At 40.9% G+C, this 21,136-nt stretch overlaps 1 protein-coding gene across 3 annotated transcripts in view; it reads right to left on the reverse strand.

Annotated features, from left to right (window-relative positions):
• Positions 1–21,136, reverse strand: part of ap1g1 (adaptor related protein complex 1 subunit gamma 1) — a 145,163-nt gene that overhangs the window by 90,755 nt on the left and 33,272 nt on the right. For all 3 annotated transcript variants that reach the window (XM_041190917.1, XM_041190915.1, XM_041190916.1), the window contains exons 3-6: positions 17,437–17,561; positions 6,796–6,937; positions 3,524–3,620; positions 412–488 (exon numbers count right to left, since the gene is read on the reverse strand). In XM_041190917.1, the coding sequence (XP_041046851.1) occupies positions 412–488; positions 3,524–3,620; positions 6,796–6,937; positions 17,437–17,561 (441 nt within the window). The remainder of the gene's footprint in view (positions 1–411; positions 489–3,523; positions 3,621–6,795; positions 6,938–17,436; positions 17,562–21,136) is intronic.

A 21,136-nucleotide genomic window follows, 5' to 3' on the forward strand; every position in this document is an offset into this window, starting at 1 on the left:
TGTATTATCCCAAAACAAATGACAGAGCCAGAAATGTGATTTTAGGTTATTAGATGACAAAAAAAATGTTTGCCTGCAATTCTGGAGGGAATTAAAAATCACTTACATAATACTGCAATAAGCTCACATTTGAATTCTTTATTTCAACCAAACATTTCTTGGTAACTGTTAGAAACAAAAAAATCCAATCCTATGTGATTCAGGAGTGCACTACATTTGCTTTCCACTAACCTAGCTACAAATTTATTTAATTTCAAGGAGATGTAAGATTACAGCCCACATGCAAGGGTACGCATTTGCACAGCTGCAGTAATGAGACAATTACTTGTGAATAAACAGTCAAATTTTCAACAATTGTACCACCATATTATACATCATAATTAATAACCATAAAAAGATACAGTCACTTACTTTCCTGAAGTGTGCTAACATGTCAGGACTTCGTTCACACATTTCTGAGAGTAGAACAACAGATGTGTGAAGGACACCTGAATGGGGGGGTGGGGGGGGGGTGCGGGCAGTGGGGGATGGAGAGATAGAAAAACACAGAAATCCAAATTTTAAAACCTGCACATAAACAGTTCAGAATGTACTCCAGATTAAATGCCAACTCTATTACAACCTAGAGATCCTCAACTTACATTAAACCAATTTGTTTATTCCTTTCATTCATGAAATTTGAGGCGTTCTTAGCATTTGTAAAGGTTAATAAAAGTTAACATTCAGAAAACTAACATTTTTTCCTTTAAAGGGACTGAAGTCAGGGACTACATCCAGGTCTTAGACCACCCCAGTGATGCAGAGTTAAGATCCCTTTGTTTTACCCTAACAATTCTACCTCGTTCTCTCACAGAAATAGCAGACCTTTTCTATCCCAATGTTTTCTAGATGAACCATCATAATGCATTTCAAGGCTGACAACTCAGTGATAAATTAGGGGTTATTTTCTGTTGTGGATTCAAAAATCTATTAAAAACAACCTCATTTCATATTGTACCAGTGAGACATCAAACCCATCAGTGGGGTCAAACAATTCCAAGAATACAAGGACAGTACAACCCAGTGATCAAAACCCCGCTTTATAATCAAACTGTGCTAAGTATCTGTTAGACTGCATCGGTTATCGGAAAATCTACTCAACTCTTCCTATGGGACATTGTGGGAATCCAACACAGTGGGACTTACTGCATGTAGTCTGTAGTTAACTGTACATCTGGAAAATACAAATTTCTCAGAGAAAAATTATGCTTGGATTAAAGCTGTATTATAGGATATGAAGTGTCACCTGTTGAGAAAACTATATTTAATTGAAGGAATCTTAGTAAATCCAGTTTTTTTAAATGGATCGTATCACAGGCATAAACTTCACTAGTAAAAGGGCTTTCCAGCAAAAATGAAGGTATCCCAAAATATATATATTTCCAGCTAGAAAATAGCTACAGTGACAATAGAAGCTAGCAAGTCCTAAATAGTCTAATAACGAAGGTAGTAATGTGACTAGAGACACTGGTCAACTCCAACATGCTGGAAGTTACCATTGACCAGAAACTGAACTGGACTAGCCATATAAATACTGTTGACTACAAGAGCTGGTCAGAGGCTAGGAATCCTGTGGCAAGTAACTCACCTCCTGACTCCCCGAAGCCTGTCCACCATCTATAAGGTGTCATGAAAATATAAAATTTTCATAATATTATTGTAATTTATTGCAAAGGTAGGTTAATTATGGGTTTGGGTATGTGTATGTGTGTGTGTGTGCGCGTGCACGTGCATGCGTGTGCGAGTGAGAAAGAGAGAGTGAGAATTGAATTACAGGCAGCTGGTCTGGGCACTTTGATGTATCAGTAGGAAAACTAGGTCTGAAATGCTAAATACGTAAGCACGGCTGAAGATTTAGAATGTGAGGTGTGAAGAACATTGGCATTTTAAGATAAACCAGAATTGTGAATTTCAAAGATAAGGTAAGGTGTTAATACCTAGCCACCAGAGGCAAAGTCAAACAGTGTGTGTTTATTTTCTCCCAAAGATTACTGATATGAATACCGTGGAAGATTTATATTATGGAAAATATAAAGTTGCAAAGACATATTGGAACAATGGGATTTACATTAAGATGGCATTCTAAGATCCAACAAATGTGAAAAGCCTCCAATCTCTATGTACCAAGCTGTTGTCTCCAGGAACCAAGGCTAAGAATTAATTTTAAATATCACCGTCCAGGGTATTATGTGCTTCGAGTGGTCTGTTGAAATCTATGTTGTTTTACTGTTGCCTTTACAGAGGTGTAACTGGGAGCTAAATTAATTAGGGGATTTAGGAGTTATCGTAGTAATAATTTGTAGACCTATGCATGTGCTTAAAATCATTTCTTTTATTAATAAATGTTTAACTTAATTTTGTAAAAAACCTCAGATTCAGTGGACTTATTAAACTGAACTCAAGGGACGCATCTTGAAATAAAAATACAAATTGCAAAACAGTTGTGGCAGCTGTTTCAAGTTTCCCTCTGGGATTTGAGCAGCTCAGCATTTACCATTCACTGTGCCATAACAAAGACACAAGTCAGGAGTGTGATAGAATACTCCCCACTTGCCTGGATGAGTGCAGCTCCCACAACTCTCAAGCAGCTTGACACCACCCAGGACAAAGCAGCCCACTTGATTGGCACCACATCCACAAACACACACTCTCTCCACCACCAGTGCATTGTGGCAGCAGTGTGTACCATCTACAAGATGCACAGGCCTCCTTGGACAGCACCTGCCAAATCCACGAGCACTACCATCTAGGAGGACAAGGGCAGCAAACACATGGGAACACCTACACCTGCTAGCTTCTCACCCCTAAGCCACTCACCATCCTGACTTGGAACTATATTGCTGCTCCTTCACTGCCTGAGTCAAAATCCTGGAACTCCCTTCCTAACAGCACTGTGGGTATACTTACACTACCTGGAATGCAGCAATTCAAGGCAGCAGCTCACCACCACCTTCTCAAGAGCAATTAGGGAATGGGCAATAAATGTCAGCTTTACCAGCAACACCTGCATCCCATGAATGAATGGAAAAAAAACATATTAGGAGGTCCTAACGTCTATCCCTCTGTTACTAAAACCACTGTTTCCTCTGAAAGGAGTAAGGGCTTAGAGAACAGGGAAGCATCTAATTACTTTAAAAAAACAAATCATCCAGCTGCTATTCCAGACTTCTTCTTGGTTCAGGAGAATAAGGATTGTGGCTGGCTGTTTATAGGCGTAAACAGTTCTAGAGATTGGTAACTAAGGTTGCTGAATATGCTGAATCACTAATGGTTAGAAATTCCATTTGCAAACTGGCTGACATAGCACTCATCCTGGCAATGTATTGAGGCAAAATTTCATTCCAGGTTCAACATATCAGAAAATAACTCAAATTTACTAACTGCAATAAAATATTTCTGCTTATTTTTCAGCATTACCAGAAACCACTTTTAAATCAACTTATATTACAGAAACATGAGGTCTGTGTTGCAATGGGATGCATACCATGATTTTTTTCATTCAGCAGGTTTTTAGTAGCTGGTAGGAACATTTCCATCAGCTCAGGCACTTTCCTGATTACATGTACTGCACATAACGCTGCCTGGAAAAAAAATACATGAATTCAGACAATTTCCAAGATGATCAAATATCATGATGTGAAAATTTTGAAAGCATTTCAAACACGAATTTGAACTAGTCCACAATAATTTGTTTAAATTTGCGTGTAGGATTACATAAAACAGCATTTCAAATGTTATTGATTTAGTTACTGCAATGTATCGACGAAACATGCCTCAAAAGAATCCAGCTTACATAGGGTAGTACACACATTACCAATAACAAAATCAAATCAGCTATTCTTGAGTGCAAAGCTGAGCAATGGATTGACGATAGCATGATCTGTGCTCAATATCTCAACGATGCTTAGAAAAGTTACTATGTTTCCCTGCAGCAACACTATGCCATCCAATTTTCTGCTCTTCTGACAGTGACTAACACTGGGGTGCACATTAATTGACACAGGCAGCATCCAAGTGCCCTACCCACCCTTCACGCCTGAAACTTGTCTATGACGGAGTGCATCACAGCCACACTCAATTCATATCCTCATCCAACATTCTTATCAACATACTCTAGCAGAAGTTACTTGCCAATTTAAAGCGTGGGATCTCAAACTGACGTTTCCATTTCTATTTATGTACGTAATGTCAATCCTAATACTTCCACTTTTAATCTGGGACTGCCCATGTATGTACAATTCAGTAACACACAGCAGTGCATTTACCTAATCAGCCATAGTAAAATCCCCTATGTCTTTATTTCAAAACTTATATTTACATGCAGTTCAATTCTTGTGGGACAGGGAAGAATTGAGGGAGAGAGAAAATGGCAAATATATTCTAGAACACTCCAATAAAAACTGCCACATGAGCAATGCCAGCATATCATCTTTCACCCCACTTATACATAAAGCTACTCTGGCCACACATCAGTCTTTCTGAGAGGTGGCAGCTGGTTGATTGACATGAAAAAGCAGGAAGCACAACAGTCCTGGTCAGAGAGAAGACTGAAGACAAACAGTGGGGAGTTCTGCATGTAAAGAATGATTCCTCAAAAAACACCCAATACACATTAAAATCAAGTCATTCCTCATCCAAACTTAATACTTTTGACCAGTCAAAATCAAGGCAACTCAGCAAATTGGTGCATAACGTAACAAAGACAAACCAAAATTAAGTCTGTTGATATTTTTATTTCTACATAGCATGCAATATCCTATTGAAAAACTACATTAAGTCTCAATATTGATTCCATTATTACACACAATGCTCCAACAACTGAGATCTCAAAATTTTACAGATTCATCATTATTTCTATTTTTCAACTCCATATCTCATGATAAAAGCTACAATTCCATTTTTTTGGGGTAGCCTTATTAATCCAAGGTGTTGCCTTTATTGTCCAATGAACCTGCACCCACAAATCTCTGCTCTTATTCAGCACCAAATCTACCTTCCATTTAAGAGTATAATTACTGTTTTTTTAATCCAAAGGATATTGCCTCACATTGACCAACTTTGAATTCCACCTACTACTTAATATCCCATTCTCGCATTTTAATCAGTAGCCACTTTCAGTTACCTTTGGTTTTCTAAAAACAAACACCACCTCCCTAATTTGGTACCATCCTCAAATTTCAAAACAATCCTTCTTGCCTGACATCCAAAGCATTAATATTCTGTTGGCCAGGGGCTGCAGCTGAACTGTGACCTGAAGGAACTTGAGCTCAGTCAGTGACCTGAGCAACTTTTAAAACCTGAGCTCAATCACTGGTCTGAACTGGCTAGAAGCAGTGTTGAAGTAGCTGAGTGCCTTGAAGACAACGGAAATGTGATGAGTCCTTATTTAGAAAAGGAGGAAAACTAGGTGATGCTGCCTAGCCTTGGAACAGAGCCAATGAGAATATGCCACAGATCAGGCAAGCAGGCCGAAACCAATGGGAGAGAGACAGCACAGCTTGGAGAGATAAGATTTCGGAATAAGACTGGAAGGATTTTGGGCGTGGAGCAGTGAGACTCCGGAGACCAACCATTGCAGAAGCGGAAGAACCTATGTCAGCAACGTAGAGACACAAAAGAGAGAGAACAGAATGCCTGGCCAGCGTCAGCTCTCCTTTTCGGGTATTAGCTTTTATATTCTGTGACCACTCAGGGACTGTCAGAGAAACCTAGTGGGTGTGCGTTTAGATCCTAGTTTTGGGTATAAAACTGTATAACCTGCTGTAAACTGCATGTCTATTTTTGACCAGATGTATAAGCTATATGTAGATGATCTAACGACGTGAATAAAGCGCGTTTGTACTAAGCCAATAACCATTACCAGTGACCTCCAGCAACAATTCAGAGTGAAGGCAAGTGGTCTCAGGACACAGCTACCCACCTGCAACCGCTGAGAAACTGTCATGTGTTTTCTTCCCAACAAACCTGAATTTATAATTCAGTTTGATGTCCTCCCCTAATCTTCAATGATCTCCTTTCCAGCACAGTCTCAACAGTTTCCTGGGAGTCCATAGACAACACATTTACTGCACTTCTCCTCTCTACCATCTGTTTTACCTCCTCAAAGAATTGAGAGTTTGCCAATTACAATAATCCTTTTGAAATTCACCTGGTTACTTCAAACAATTCTTTATCTCAATACAAGGTATTTTCATTCTTAGTTTTTCCTATTTCTTTCGTTTACTTATTCTGCCACTTTCCTCTTACCTCTCTAGCTTGAGTGAGAGGCAGTTTCACACTAATGGAGACTGCGTTTACCACTATGGTCATTGTTTATAACCTATAAACCTGTTTGTGTCACTGATGATTTTCTTGACAGGTCATCAATTCTAAAGTTGCTGGTGCAACTTCTCCCAAAAATGTGGTAAATACACTAGATTTATCTGATTTAAAATTCCTCAAGTAGTACATTTGAATTAAGGGTTTTTTATGAGACTTCAGCAGTGCTGTGAAATAATTTTGGATTCACACCAATGCTAAAATAGTACAAATCAAGCCTAGAATTACAAATCAACTCCAAAATGGAACTCTGGTAGGCTGCATTCTCCTAAGAAGCAAAAGCCATTTCACTCATTAGATCCAGGCCTGACTTTAAATTCAGGTTTCATTTATCATATCTGCAGCAATTCAGATCTGCTTTTAAAATAAGTGCTATAGCACTTCCAAATGCATTCAAAAATGCAACAGCAAGACTGCAGTACTAAAATCTTTATTTACCTTCTTCCTCAGATAAGAGTTGGACGTTTTCAGCAGTTTTTCCACTTCGCCTGCAAGATCTCTGCACATCTCTGATGATCCCATACAACCGAGTGTGCAGAGTGCCAAACCCTGCACATACTGAGTACTATGGTTCAGGTCACTGGAAACAATTCAAAAACATGAATTAGCCCCATGACATAGTTTCACAATATGGCCTTAATGTCATCATAGCTTTCCTCAATAAATGTTTTCAGCTATAAATTGCTGAAAAAAAGTTAGCACACATCGAAAAAAGCCCAAATTTGTAAGGTGAACAGAAATTTGTTGAAAAATAACATTTCTGGCGCCAAGATCAAGTACATTAATTGAGTGAGAAACCTGGCTTCCTTTCAGTTTCCCTCTGATTATATCTTCCCTTTTTCTTCACCCTGAAAACAGCCAAGGTGCTAATGAACACCAGGGAGCAGTTAAGAAATCACAATTATAAACCAAAATCCTGTCAGTCATAAAGGAGCTGAATACAATCCACACCAGTTTGCAAGTTTTTGGTATCTCCTGGGGTCATAAGGTACAGGTTCGCCCAAAAATGTGTGGGGAACCTGCAGTCATTCCATAGCCAATTGTATTAGAGTTTGCTACTCAGACATATGTAACTAAAGTCCAGAGAGAGTTGTATAGACAAGTGTCTAGTAGCCGCTTCTCACTTGCAAAGTTGAGGTTCACTATGTAAGAGGGAATTGTGGACACACCCATTTCCCCCGTGACTCCCTAGCACCAATATGAATGAATGAACGAGTTTGACTTTGATCATGTTACTGCAAATCCATGTAATATTTATTGGAACCACAAAACTTTCATCCACAGCTGGTTACGGCAGGGGACCAAGAACCTTTGGGTATAGAATATACTCTTACACAGGTGCAAAATTGTGGGTTTACGCTTACTCCAGGAACTTGAGCACACAATCTGAGGGAGTACTGCATTGTTGCCTTTTGAATGAGACAGTAAACCAAGGCATGTTATGCCTGTCCATGTCAACGTACAAGATACCAAAACAGTAAAGGGGCAGGGGAGTTGTCCCAGTTTCTTGATCAATAATTAATGCCCAATAAACAACAAAACAGGTCAACTGGTCATATATCTTATGGATGAATGTGGAATCTTAGATGTGCATCAAATTGTGTACCGCGGTTGCCTATATAACAAGGACCGCATTTTGTTCCCCATTCATTCCTAAGATGCAAGCATAGTTGACAGCATTTATTGTCCAACCCTAATTGTCCAAGGTCTTGTTGAGCTACTTTCTTGAATCACTGCAGTTTGTAGGTGTATATGCACAACACAAATGTTGTTAGTGATGGAGCTTTAGGATTTTGACCGACAATAAAGAAAAGGCGATATATTTCCTAGTCAAGATGGTGAGACTTGGAGGGAGCTTACAGATGGTGATGTTCCCATGTGCGATCTGCCCTCCTCTTGATAGGGTTTGATAGGTGCTGTCGAAGGAGCCATGGCAAGTTGCTACAGTGCATTTTGTGGATGGTACACACTGCTGTAACTAGGCACTGGTGGCGGAGGGGTGAATGAAGGTGCTGAATGGGGTGCTGATTAAGCGGGCTGCTTTGCTCTCAATGCTGTCGAGCTTCCTGAGTTCTTGGAGCTATACTCATCCAGGCAAGTAAAGAGTATTCCATCATTCTTGACTTGTGCCTTGCAGATGGTGGAAAGGCTGTGTCAAGTCACTCGTGGAATTCCAACTTCTGGGCCTGCTCTTGTATCCACAGTATATATGGCTGATCCAGTCAATGGTTTCTTCCAGGATGTTGGTGGGGGATTCAGTAATGAAATTGCCACTGAATATCATGGAGAGATAGTTAGATTCTCTCTTGTTGGCGATGGTCATTGCCTGGCATTCATGTGGCATGGATATTACTTGCCACTTATCAGCCCAAGCCTGTACGTTGCCCACGTCTTGCTGCACACAAGCATTGACTGTTGCAGTATCTGACAAGTTGCGAATAATACGGAACAATGTGCAATCATCAACAAACATTCCCACTTCTGACTATGTTGGAAGGAAGATCATTGATAAGATGGCTTAAAATGCTTGGGCCTACAACACTACCCTTAGAAACTCCTGTAGCGATATCCTGAGCTAAGATAATTGCCCTCCAACCACCAGAACTATCTCCCTTTGTGCAAGGTATGACTCCAATCAGTACAGAACTCCCTCCCATCCCTGTTCCCATCAACTTCAGTTTTGTTTTCTTGATGCAACACTGTCAAATATTACCTTAATGTCAAGGGCATCTCATTCTGACCTCTGGAATTCAGCTCGTGTTCATATTTAGACCAAAGCTGTAATGAGGTCTGGAGTTGAGTGGCCCTGGTGGAACCCAAACTGAGCACTGGTAATTGCTGGGTAAGTGCCGCTTGATAAGCATCATCAACGACACCTTCCACTTTGCTAATGATTGAGAGTGGACTGAAGTGTTACATACAAACATACAAAATAAAAGTAGGTCATTCAGCCCCTCGAGCCTGCTCTGCCATTCAATATCATGGCTGATCTGTTTGCATTTCAAGTTCCACATTCCCATCTACCACTCCTCCTCCTCCTCCTCCTCCTCCTCCTCACCCCCCCCCCCCCCCCCCACCCCCCCCCCCGCCCAACATTAACCTTTGATTCCCTTGCCTAACAAGAATCTAACTCTGCCTTAAAAATGTAAAGTGAACCCACCTCCACGCCTTCTGAGGCAGAGTTCCAAAGTCGCACAACCCTCAAAACATTTCTCTTCATCTCTTGCCCTAAAACAGCAACCTCTAATTTTAAAACAGTGCCTCCTAGTTCTGGACTCACCCATAAGAGGTCACATCCTTTCCACATCCACCTTGTGAAGACCATTCAGGATGTTGTATACTTCAATCAAGTCAACCCTCACTCTGCTGAACTCCAGTGCAAACAAGCCCAGCCTGTCCAACCTGTCCTCATAAGACAACCCACTCATTCCAGGTATCTATCTAGTAAACCTCCTCTAAACTGTCTCCAACACATTTACATCCTCCCTTAAATGAGACCAAAACTGCACACAGTATTCAAGGTGCAGTCTCACCAATGCCCTGTATAATTGAAGCATAACATTCCTTACTTTTACGTTCAATTATTCTCGAAATGAAGGATAGCATTTCATTAGCCTTCTTAGTTACTCGTTGTACCTGCATACTAAGTTTTTGAGACCTGTGCATGAGAACATCTAGATCCCCCTGCACCTTCGAATTCTGCAGTCGTTCTCCTGTTAAATAATACTGAGCTTTTTTATTCCTCCTGCCAAAGTGAACAACAACTTCACTTTTTGCTACATCTGCCAAGATTTTTGCCCACTCACTCAACTTATCTATATCCGTCTGCAACCTCATGTCTTCTTCACAACATACTTTCCTACCTATCTTTGTGACATCTGCAAATTTAGCTACTGTGCCTTCACCCCCCCTCACCTAAGTCATTGATGTAAATTGTAAAAAGTTGAGGCCCCAGCACAGGCTCTTGCAAGACTCCACTAGTCACATCCTGCCAAAGACCCATTTATGATAATCTTTTCTGCCAGCCAGCCAATCTTCTATCCAGGCTAATATGTTACCCTCTGGACCATGAGCTTTAATTTTCCACAATAACCTTTGATGCGGCACCTTATCAATTGGATAGATAGGTTTTGTCCTGTTTTTTGTGAACAAGACCGCAGGAGGAGGCAGAGTTGCATCACCCCTCAGTGCTTCAGTCTCATCTTTCGCATTGCTATGCTGGGCCCCATCATTGAAGGTATGGATGCTTGAGGACCGGCCTTTATTTTGTTGTTTAATTTTCCACCACCATGGATGACTGGATGTTGTAGGACTGCTGAGCTCTGGTCTGATCTGATCAGTTGATTGTTGGATTGTTTAGCTATGTCTTAGCATGCTGCCCCCATTGTTTAGCATGTATATAGTCCTGTCTTATAGCTTCACCAGGTTGGCATCTCATTTTCAGACATGCCTGGTGCTGCTCCTGCCATGCTCTCCTACAGTACTCAATCATCATCATCTTAGGCAATCCAAGATAAAGGAAGACTTGTTTCCTCTCTGATTCGATGGATTCTGAAATAGCTGGTAATTCTAAAGCGCGACCCGCAGACTCTGCAACATGCAGGGCAGGTGGTGCTTGAAAGGATGAGTAGATGAGTTGTTTGAAGGTTATGCACTCCCTCAGACACCTCAACTTCACCTCTACACATTGCCGAAGTCTCTCCATGTGCTCGGTGCCTACCCGAATGAGTCTTCACCATTTTGGTTGTTCATAAACCAGGGCCTTCCCCAAGTCATTGGGTACATTTCAATTCTTCTCAGATGCTTTGAGGGCATCCCTAAAGCGTTTCCACTGTCCTCCAGAAAGTCTCCTGACTGAGTTCTGAGTAGAGCAATCGTTTCCTATCATGACATAACTCACTAAACTAGGTTTAGCCTCGGGCTTGGTGACAATGGTACAGTGAGGGATATGCCAGGCCTTGAGGTTACAGATTGTGGTCCAATACATTTCTGCTGCATTCCAGCCAGAGGAACAGTGACCATAATATCAGGTTTAGAATAGTTATGGAAATAGACAAGGTACAAATCAAGCATAAAATTAAGAGGAGGGATAATTTCAGCAAATTAAGGGATCTGGCCAATGTTCTCTCTAAGTTGCATGGCCACACAGCAATCTACAATGTACTACTTAGTGAAACATAAGCTGCACGTAACTAATGTTCTTTGTAACATGTACTCAAGTGTGGCTGCACTGAAACCTTAAACATACCGTGCAATGCAACAAAAAAGGCTGCACACAAAGAAGAAAAATGAGAGAGTATTGGATTTTACTCAAGTTAGCATGTAAAATAGTAATTGAACAATGGGAGGCCGTCAATGACAGGGTGGTTCAGGTAGAGAAGACATCTCCACAATGGGGAAAAGGAAGGGCGGCCAAGCCAAGAGATCCCTGGGTGACAAAAGGCAGATCAAAATGAACCAAAAATGCGGCTTTTGACAAATGTATAGTTGATAACATTAGGGAGCCAAAATGAATACCAAGTAAGGAGGAGATCTTAAAATAGAAAGTAAGAGGGGCAGATAGAATTTAAGAATAGATTGGTGTTCCCTTTTACGTTAGCTGCTAAAGTCTTTCATAAAAATGTAAATGTAAATAGTGAAATGGTAGTCAACGGTCAAGTTGTACAATGCAGGTTGAGGGATGGCGGAGTACTAAATGAGTACTTTGCATCTTGTTCACTACAGATGATGCTGCCAACATAATAGCAATGCTGGATAATACAGAGGGACTTAAAAGGTTGGCATTACTCAGAAGTCACAGTTTAGATGGGATGCATCCTAGATGACCAAGGAAAGTAAGGGTGGAAGCTGCAGAGGAGTTGGCCGCAATCTACCAATCCTCAGATATTGGGTGGTGACCAAGGATAGGGGAATTGAAAGATTACACCAGTTTTTGAAAAAAGGGGAGGGTGTAAACCTAGCAACTACAGGCCAACCAACTGAATGTCAGTAGAGGGGAAAAGATTGGAGCCAATGGAAGATAAAATGATTTGGCAAAAAGTGTGGCTAATTCATGAAAATCAGCATGGATTTGTTAAAAGCAAATCATGTTTGGCTAATTTGATGGAGTTAATTTACTGAAGAGTTGATGAGGATAGTGCGATTGAAAAGGAGATGGACTTTGAAAAGGTGACAAAGTATCTCACAATAGAGTTGTTAGAAAATTGAAGCCCTGGGGATTAAAAAGGACAATGGCAACATGGATACAAAACTGGTTAAAGGGCAAAAAAAGAGCAGTGGAGTAATCTCTGGATTACTTCTGGTGCCACCTGCTAGAGAAAGTAGAAATAGGAAGATGGGGAGGATCAATGCATGGCGCAGGATGGAAGGCTTCAGATTCTTGGGATATTGCAACCAATTCTGGAGCAGGAAGCACCAATTCAAAATTGAAAGTTTGTACAGGACTGAGACCAAGGTACTCTTGGCAAGGTTCACTCATGCGGTGGGGGAGGGTTTAAACTAAATTCACTGGTCAGTTTCAGTGTTGGATAGGGTTTTAGAAACAATAATTGGGGGGGAAAAATAATCAACAGGCATTTGGAAGAGGTTTGAGCTAATTAAGCAGAGCCAGCACATAACTGTAAAAGTCAGGTTGTGCCGGCCTAATCTAACTGATTTTTTTGACGAAATAACAGAATGTTCATGAAGGGAAAGCAATGGATGTTAACCAAATGGATTTTAAGAAAGCCATTGACAAAGCGCCACAAAAGGTTGGTTAACAAAATTGAGGCTCATGGAATAGGAGGGTCAATGTCAGTTTGGATAGAAAATCATGGTAAATGGCTGTTTTTCAGACTGGAGAATGGTAGACAGTTGTGTTCCCAAAGGCTCAGTGTTAGGATCAACCACTGTTTTTTTTATTTTTAAATGACTTGGAAAGTGAAATACAACCTAAAATTTCAAAATATGCCTATGATTCCAAACTTGAGGTATGGCTGACAGTGACGATGATAACAATCAACTGCAACAGGACAGACAGGCTAGCAGAACGGACGGGCAAGTGGAATATAATACGGGGAAGTGTGAGGTGATATACTTTGGCAGAAGGGATAGAGAAAGACAATACAGACTAAATGGCATTGTTCTAAAGATCATGCAGGAACAAAAGAACCTAGGGATTCATATGCATAGGTCTTTGAAGATAGAAGGACATATTGACACAGCTAGCAAGGGCCTCAGTAACGAGTACAAAAGCAGAGAAGCTAAGCTGAACTTGTCTAAAGTTCTGGGTAGGTCACAACTACAGTATTGCATCCAGTTCTGGTCACCACTCTTTAGGGTGTGATGGCTCTTGAAAAGGTGCAGAGATTCACCAGAATGTTTCCAGGGAAGGGGGATTTTAGCTCCGAAGTTGGGTAGTAGAAGCTGGTGTTGTTCCCCTTGAAACAAAAGGAGATTAAAGGGAGATTTCTGTGAATGATAACTAATCAAAGCAACTGTTGTCAAGTGAAATAAAATATTTCTGCTGAAACAGACTGCAGAATTGAATTCACTCCTGGGAACACAAAGGTTTAGTAACAGTATCTAAGCAGAGCATCAACCTGCAAATCCTACATTGCCTTTTTACTTGCTATGTTTGTTGCTTCACCATTGGAACAGCAATAATAAAAAGAGGCATTTGGTTATCATCCTTTTCATCTCAGCTCTTGGATCTTGGGTCCTAGGCCAGAGATGCTGAGTTAGAATTATAGAATCAGAATTGTGACAGCACAAAAGGCGGCCTTGTCCTGTCCCTGCCTGCTTGCTGCCACAGCAACTCAACCATCCCACTTCTCTGCCCTTTCCCTGTAGCCCTGCAAATTTCAAAGGTAATATCTATTTCCTTTTGAAAGCCACAATTGAAATTTCCTAACACACAGGCATGACATTACAGACCCTAACCACATGCTGCTTAAAAAACGCTTTTCCTCATCCGATGAAAGCAAAATATTGCGGATGCTGGGAATCTGAAATAAAAACAAAAATGGAAAAACCCAGGTCTGGCAGCATCTGTGGAGAGAAACAGAGTTAATGTTTTTAGTCCGCATGACTCTTCAGAGCTAAAGAGAAGTAGAAATGTGATGAGTTTTATACTGTTTAAGAGGGGATGGAGCAAAATATAGCTAAGGAGAGACTGACCTGTCCAAATCCCTCAGGCTTTTGAAGACTGCTGTCAAATCTCTCCTAGCCTCCTCCATCAAGAAGAACAAACCCAGCTTCTCCAAGGCGCTTGTCACACCATGAGACAACCAGTCTCACTAAACTCCATCCTTCATCCAAGCGTTTCTATTCTCCACTCTCGAAGAATTCGCTTCAAAACGAAACTCTCTCGATGCCTTCCACAAGAGTCCAGCTCCAGCATTTCAAACTCTCCTTCTGATGTTCCTCTCTCCCCTGGATCACCACATGCATTCAAGCTCTGCCTTTCATGCACTCCCTCTGATACCTAGTCATGTCCATAGAACACCACTGCTTTACATGCCCATAGTAAGGAGTTTGGCTATCTCCTCTAATCTCCTCGCAAGCCTATTTTGCTTGATGTCTGCATCCTCCAACTTTCTCCCTTCAAGCTTGGAGCCGTCCTTTGCTCCTCACTCTTAACTTTATTTAACTGGACCTCTTCCAGATTCTGTTCTTTTCCTTAGGCCCAAAGAAGACCTTCTAGTCATTCTCCTATTCCACTCCCTGGTTTTGGCTTCTTCTTTGGTTTGGGACTTGCTATCTGCCCCTCTCCTATGCTGCTTCTCTGGCAAATCCTTTCAGCTGAACTGAAATTACTTTTCTGTTTTTCTCTTGTCGGAGTCTCTCACTCTCTGGACCCCTGTTGCTAGACAACAGCAGTTTTTACTACCTTGTGGTTTTTTTAAACTTCCCTTCAAGAGTCAAAAAACCTCATTAGAATGCAGGCATCTTAAACTGAAACCAAAGCTCAAGATCCCTCCTTTCTTAACACATACAGAAATACAAACTAAACTTAAATTAAGTTAAAGCTCATTCCTAACACACACACAAATACAAATATAACTTAAACTCTCTAGTACCTAACAAAACAGAGGATTCCACAAACATCTAAGCTCTAAGACACATCATGTAATGTGGTTGCCATGGGGACAGAAATTCAAATAGAAACCCATCAAAGTAAGGTGGAAGTTTTTAACACCTTTTCACAGTATCTCACAAGAATAGCTGCTGTTCAAGACACAGAATAAAGGAGCTACTGCTGCAGGAAAGCAGGATGAACTGTTTTTCATGTTAACATCCAAGCAGGGTGCTTTTGAGAGTTGTTTCTGTTCAAACGAAAAGGAACAGGACAGACAGGGCTCTTGAACATTTAATGAACAGGGAGTCGCCAAGGTGTGACTTGCTAGTGATAACTGTATCCGGAACTTGGACTGAAAGGAACGTTTATTGAAGGCCACTGGAAGTTCCAACCTGGCATGATGGGGAGAAATGAACCTCCACTGAAGAACTGCGAGTGACCGTGGGACCGTTCCTGTAATGCTACATACCTGATGAAAACGTGGCACACAATGAAAGGGTTTCATAAAACTTATTTTGGCTGTGTTAGGTGGTGAATGCAAAACATGCCTTTTCTTTTAGTTTGATGTATTAGCTGCCAGTTAATTCACGTTTGACCTATGTTCATTTTAGTTTGGTTGTTGTCGTAAAAGTCTTGAAATCTTGTCCTTTGGTTGTTTGGGAAATTCATCTCTTTTTAAGAGATATTGGTCTGAATGAGGATTGTAACAACGTTTATCAGTATCCCCCTCATACTTCACAATACTTCCAAGTTTTGTCTCATCAGCAAATTTCCCTAAACACCCACGTCTAAATCATTAACATACATCAAGAAAAGCCAAGGTCTTAGTATCAACCCCTGAGGGAGCCCCACAAAACAACTTCCTCCAGTCCAGAAAACAACACCTCACTTTTTCTATTTCCTGTTTGCCAGCCAACTGTGTATCCATGCTGCCACTGTCTCTTTTATTCTATGGGCTTTAACCTTGCTGACAAGCTGTCATGTATTACTATATTAAACGTCTTTTGGAAGACCATGTAGACCATATCAACCACTTTACCCTTGTCAACCTACGTACTCAATCAATTTAGTTAAACACAGATTTGTCTTTAACAAGGCAGTGCTTGGTTTTCCTTAATCAATCAACATTTGTCCAAGCGACTTAATTTTGTCCTTGATTATGTATGTTTCTAAAAGCTTTCCCACCACCAAGATTAAACCAACCTGTGGTTGCTGGATTAATCCTTCCACCCTTTTTTGAATAAGGGGATGGCATTTGCAATTCTCCAAACCTCTGACACCACTCCTGTACTAAGGAGGACTGGAAGGTTACGGACAGTGCCTCCACAATTTTCATCCCCACTTCACTCAGTATTCTCAGATACATCTTATCCGGTTTACCAGAGTTCAACTGGCTTATGGTAATAACAGGAGTACTTGCGTCTATCATTGACGGTGCACTCAAACATAAAAACATCTTAAATAACAGCACCTAAAACTTCAGTCCACAAGTGAAGATAGAGGGTCCTAACCCTTACTGTACCATCAAATCTCCCAAATAAGCTATTAGACAATAAATAGCATCAGAAAAAAAGAAAATGCTTCAGATCAGGTCAGATCACCGCGTTATACATATGCTTACTAGCATTTTAACAATGCAACAGTGCTTTAACCTGGAGGCCTTTGATTCCAAATTCTACAATATACAACATGAGTACCTGCTCAGTGCTGGGATCCTTTGACAAGCTATAAAAATACAAAATCAATTAACCAAATGAGGTGGTGGTACTAAGTGCAGAGGAGCACCAAGGCTAAATGAAAACATTAAAAACTTATTTCAAAAAGGTAGGATCAATGAATGATTAAAAACAAACACAAACACTGTGATGTTAAAAGTTTTGAATAATCCAGCAGCAATTTGCTTTTAAAACTGCATTTAGAATTTCAGGGTTTGATCTTATGGAGAAATAAAGCAAACATATGAACTGGCTGCTTATCACAATGCTAAATTAAATTACTTTTGTTTTAAGAACAGTACTTACTTTTTAATACAATTTGTCATGAGCAAGTGGACATCTTGCCGTTCATCAAGCAATAACATAGCACCTAGATAACCAATCCGTTTGTCTGTAAATTTTTGTGAGGCAATCAGCTTTAGGCACTCCAACTGCAGTGAACAAAAATACAAGCAAAATATTTTACAAACAAGACAACTTCAATATTGAAGATTCAGAAGGAACAAAACACTCATGGGCTCAAAGAATTTCATCAGGATAATCACAAATTTAGGCACAATTTTGTTTTAAAGAATTATAGAACACAAGGGATAAGAGTTACTGCCCTCGCTTAGGTATACTTTTGCTTCTGCTTGAAGTCAAACCTGTGGCCACTCATAAAACAGAGACAAATCTGCACTATAGAATATAGTGATAACTGCAAAAATTGTACTAGGATGACGAGCTACCAAGCAGTTCAACAAATTACTTCAACACCAAAAGGATCAGAAAACAAGAACTAGAACCAAGATGACTACAGGGATGAATTTTAACCAATTCTAGGATAGATTTTAGCACTACCCAAATATCCAAGTCAAAATAAGGCATCAAATGCAGATAGCTAAGGAACAAGGAAACAAAAAGGTCAATAGAAAAATTTCTATGCAAAGTTTTCAAAAAAGGAAGCCGATTACATATATTTCAAGAAAAAAAATAGAAACAGAAGGGGGCAATGTATTAGGCTCAAAAACTATTTAATTCAGATTCAGTACCGTGATATTACCACTTACTGTGAGAACATAAAGACTTAGATACCCCTCTTTGGCACAATTTCAATGTGGCAGGACTTCTGTCCACAATTTAGACACACCCCTTAAACCAAACAATTTTCATAAACTAGTACAGCACAAGAGATAATCTGTGTCAACTCTTTCAAATAGCAATCCACGAAGTCCCACTCACTTGCTCTTTATCCACATTTTTGCATTTTTCCTCCAAGTATTTATCTAATTCCCTATTGAAAGCTAGTATTGAATCTGTAACTACGTCCCTAGTTTATTTCAAATCCGAACCACTCATTGCATAAAAAAGTTTTTTCTCAAGTTGCCTCTCATTCTTTTACCAATCACCTTAAATCTAGCCCTCTGGTTACTGACCCTCCTGCTGGTGGAAACTACTTCACCTCACTTACTCTATCTACCCGTCATGATTTTAAATACCTATCAAATCTTTTCTTAGCCTTCTTTATTAACTGCTTTGTTAAAGTGTCCATCCACCTTCATAAATTTGTACACAAACACCCTCAGATTGCGCTGCTCTGGCATCGCCTTTAAAATTGTACAAGTTAGTTTGTATTCTCTCTCCTCATTCTTCCTTCCAAATGCATCAAATCACTTTTCTGCATTGAATTTAATTTGCCATGTATCTGCCCACTCCACCAACCTATGCCCTCTTGAAGTCAAACACTTATTTATCATTGATGATACCTTCAAACAAATAGCCTAATCGTGCCTTGTACTCTCAAAGCCTAGACATTAATGTTAATCATTAACAACACTGCACCTAGCACTGAACCTTGGGAACACCATTGCATAATCCCTCCAAATCAAGAAAGTTAGTCATTCCCCACACTTTCAGGTTTCTATCCATGAGCCAAATTTGTATCCATACTGCTACTGTTCCTCTTAGCTCATGGGCTTCAAATTTGCTGACAAGCCCACAATGTGGCATCAAACGAACTTCCCTTTCAAAGTCCAGATAGATATTAACTGATAAAAACAAAAAACTGCGGATGCTGGAAATCCAAAACAAAAACAGAATTACCTGGAAAAACTCAGCAGGTCTGGCAGCATCGGCAGAGAAGAAAAGAGTTGACGTTTCAAGTCCTCATGACCCTTCAACAGAACTGAACAGTTCTGTTGAAGGGTCATGAGGACTTGAAACGTCAACTCTTTTCTTCTCTGCCGATATTAACTGCACTGTCCTCATCCACCCTCTTTATTTAAATAAAATTTTAGCTTTACTGGCTCCATTTAAACATACCTAACACATTCATATTACACTAGGTGCTATTTAATTTCTTAAGCAGCCTTGTGTCATGCAAGGCTAGATTCAGTGTTGGCAAGTTATTATTTCATGGGTCAAGACCAGTTATGCCTCTCCCTTTATGGGGTATGTGGAACATTCCTTGTTCCAGTCCTACTCCAGCTCCCTTCCACAACTCTTTCTCTGGTACATTGATGATTGCTTCGGTGCTGCTTCATGCTCGCGTCTGGACATGGAAAAATTTATTAATTTTACTTCCAATTTCCACCCCTCCATCATTTTCACATGGTCCATCTCTGACAATTCCCTTCCCTTCTTTGACCTCTCTGTCTCAATCTCTGGTGATAGACTGTCCACCAATACCCATTACAAGCCTACCAACTCCCACAGCTACCTCAACTACAGCTCCTCACACCCCGCTTCCTGTAAGGACTCCATCCCATTCTCTCAGTTCCTTCGCCTCCATCGCATCTGTTCTGATGATGCCATTTTCAAAAACAGTTCCTCTGACATGTCTTCCTTCTTCCTTAACCGAGGTTTTCCATCCACGGTGGTTGACAGGGCCCTCAACCGTATCCGGCCCATCTCCCGCGCATCCGCCCTCACGCCTTCCTCTCCCTCCCAGAAACATGATAGGGACCCCTTGTCCTCACTTATCACCCCACCAGCCTCCTCATTCAAAGGATCATCCTCCGCCATTTCCGCCAACTCCAGCATGATGCCACCATCAAACACATCTTCCCTTCACCTCCCCAGCAGCATTCCGCAGGGATCATTCCCTCCGGGACACCCTGGTCCACTCCTCCACCACCCCCTACACCTCAACCCCCTCCCATGGCACCTTCCCTTGCAACCGCAGAAGGTGCAACACCTGCCCCTTTACTTCCCCTCTCCTCAACATCCAAGTGAAGCAGCATTTCACTTGCTCTTCCCTCAATTTAGTCTACTGCATTCGTTGCTCCCAATGCAGTTTCCTCTACATTGGAGAGACCAAACGCAGACTGGGTGACCACTTTGCAGAACACCTTCGGTCTGTCCATAAGCATGACCCAGACCTCCCTGTCGCTTGCCATTTCAACACTCCACCCTGCTCTCATGCCCACATGTCCGCCCTTGGCCTGCTGCATTGTTCCAGTGAAGCTGAACGCAAACTGGAGGAACAGCACCTCATCTTCCGACTAGGCACTTTACAGCCTTCCGGACTGAATATTGAGTTCAACAATTTTAGATCATGAACTCTCTCCTCCATCCCCACCCACTTTCCGATCCCCCCCCCCAATAATTTATAGCTTTTTCTTTTCCCACCTATTTCCATTATTTTTAAATGTTTTATCTCTGCCTTTTAGCCTATTTTGATTCCTTCACCCCACCCCCACTAGGGCTATCTGTACCTTGCTTGTCCTGCTTTCTACCCTTAATTAGCACATTCCTTAGATAATATCATCACCTTCAACACCTCTGTCCTTTTTGTCTGTGACATCTTTTGATTATCTCTACCTATCACTGGCCCTCTATCCAGCTCTACCTGTCTCTCCCCCCCCCTCCCCCACACACACCCACCACACACACCACACCCACCACCATCAGTTTATATTTCATCTCTCTTCTATTTTTACTTAGTTCTGTTGAAGAGTCATACGGACTCGAAATGTTAACTGTGTTCCTCTCCACAGATGCTGCTGGACCTGCTGAGTTTTTCCAG

Source organism: Carcharodon carcharias, chromosome 7, assembly GCF_017639515.1.
Source record: "Carcharodon carcharias isolate sCarCar2 chromosome 7, sCarCar2.pri, whole genome shotgun sequence".
Taxonomy (NCBI): domain Eukaryota; kingdom Metazoa; phylum Chordata; class Chondrichthyes; order Lamniformes; family Lamnidae; genus Carcharodon; species Carcharodon carcharias.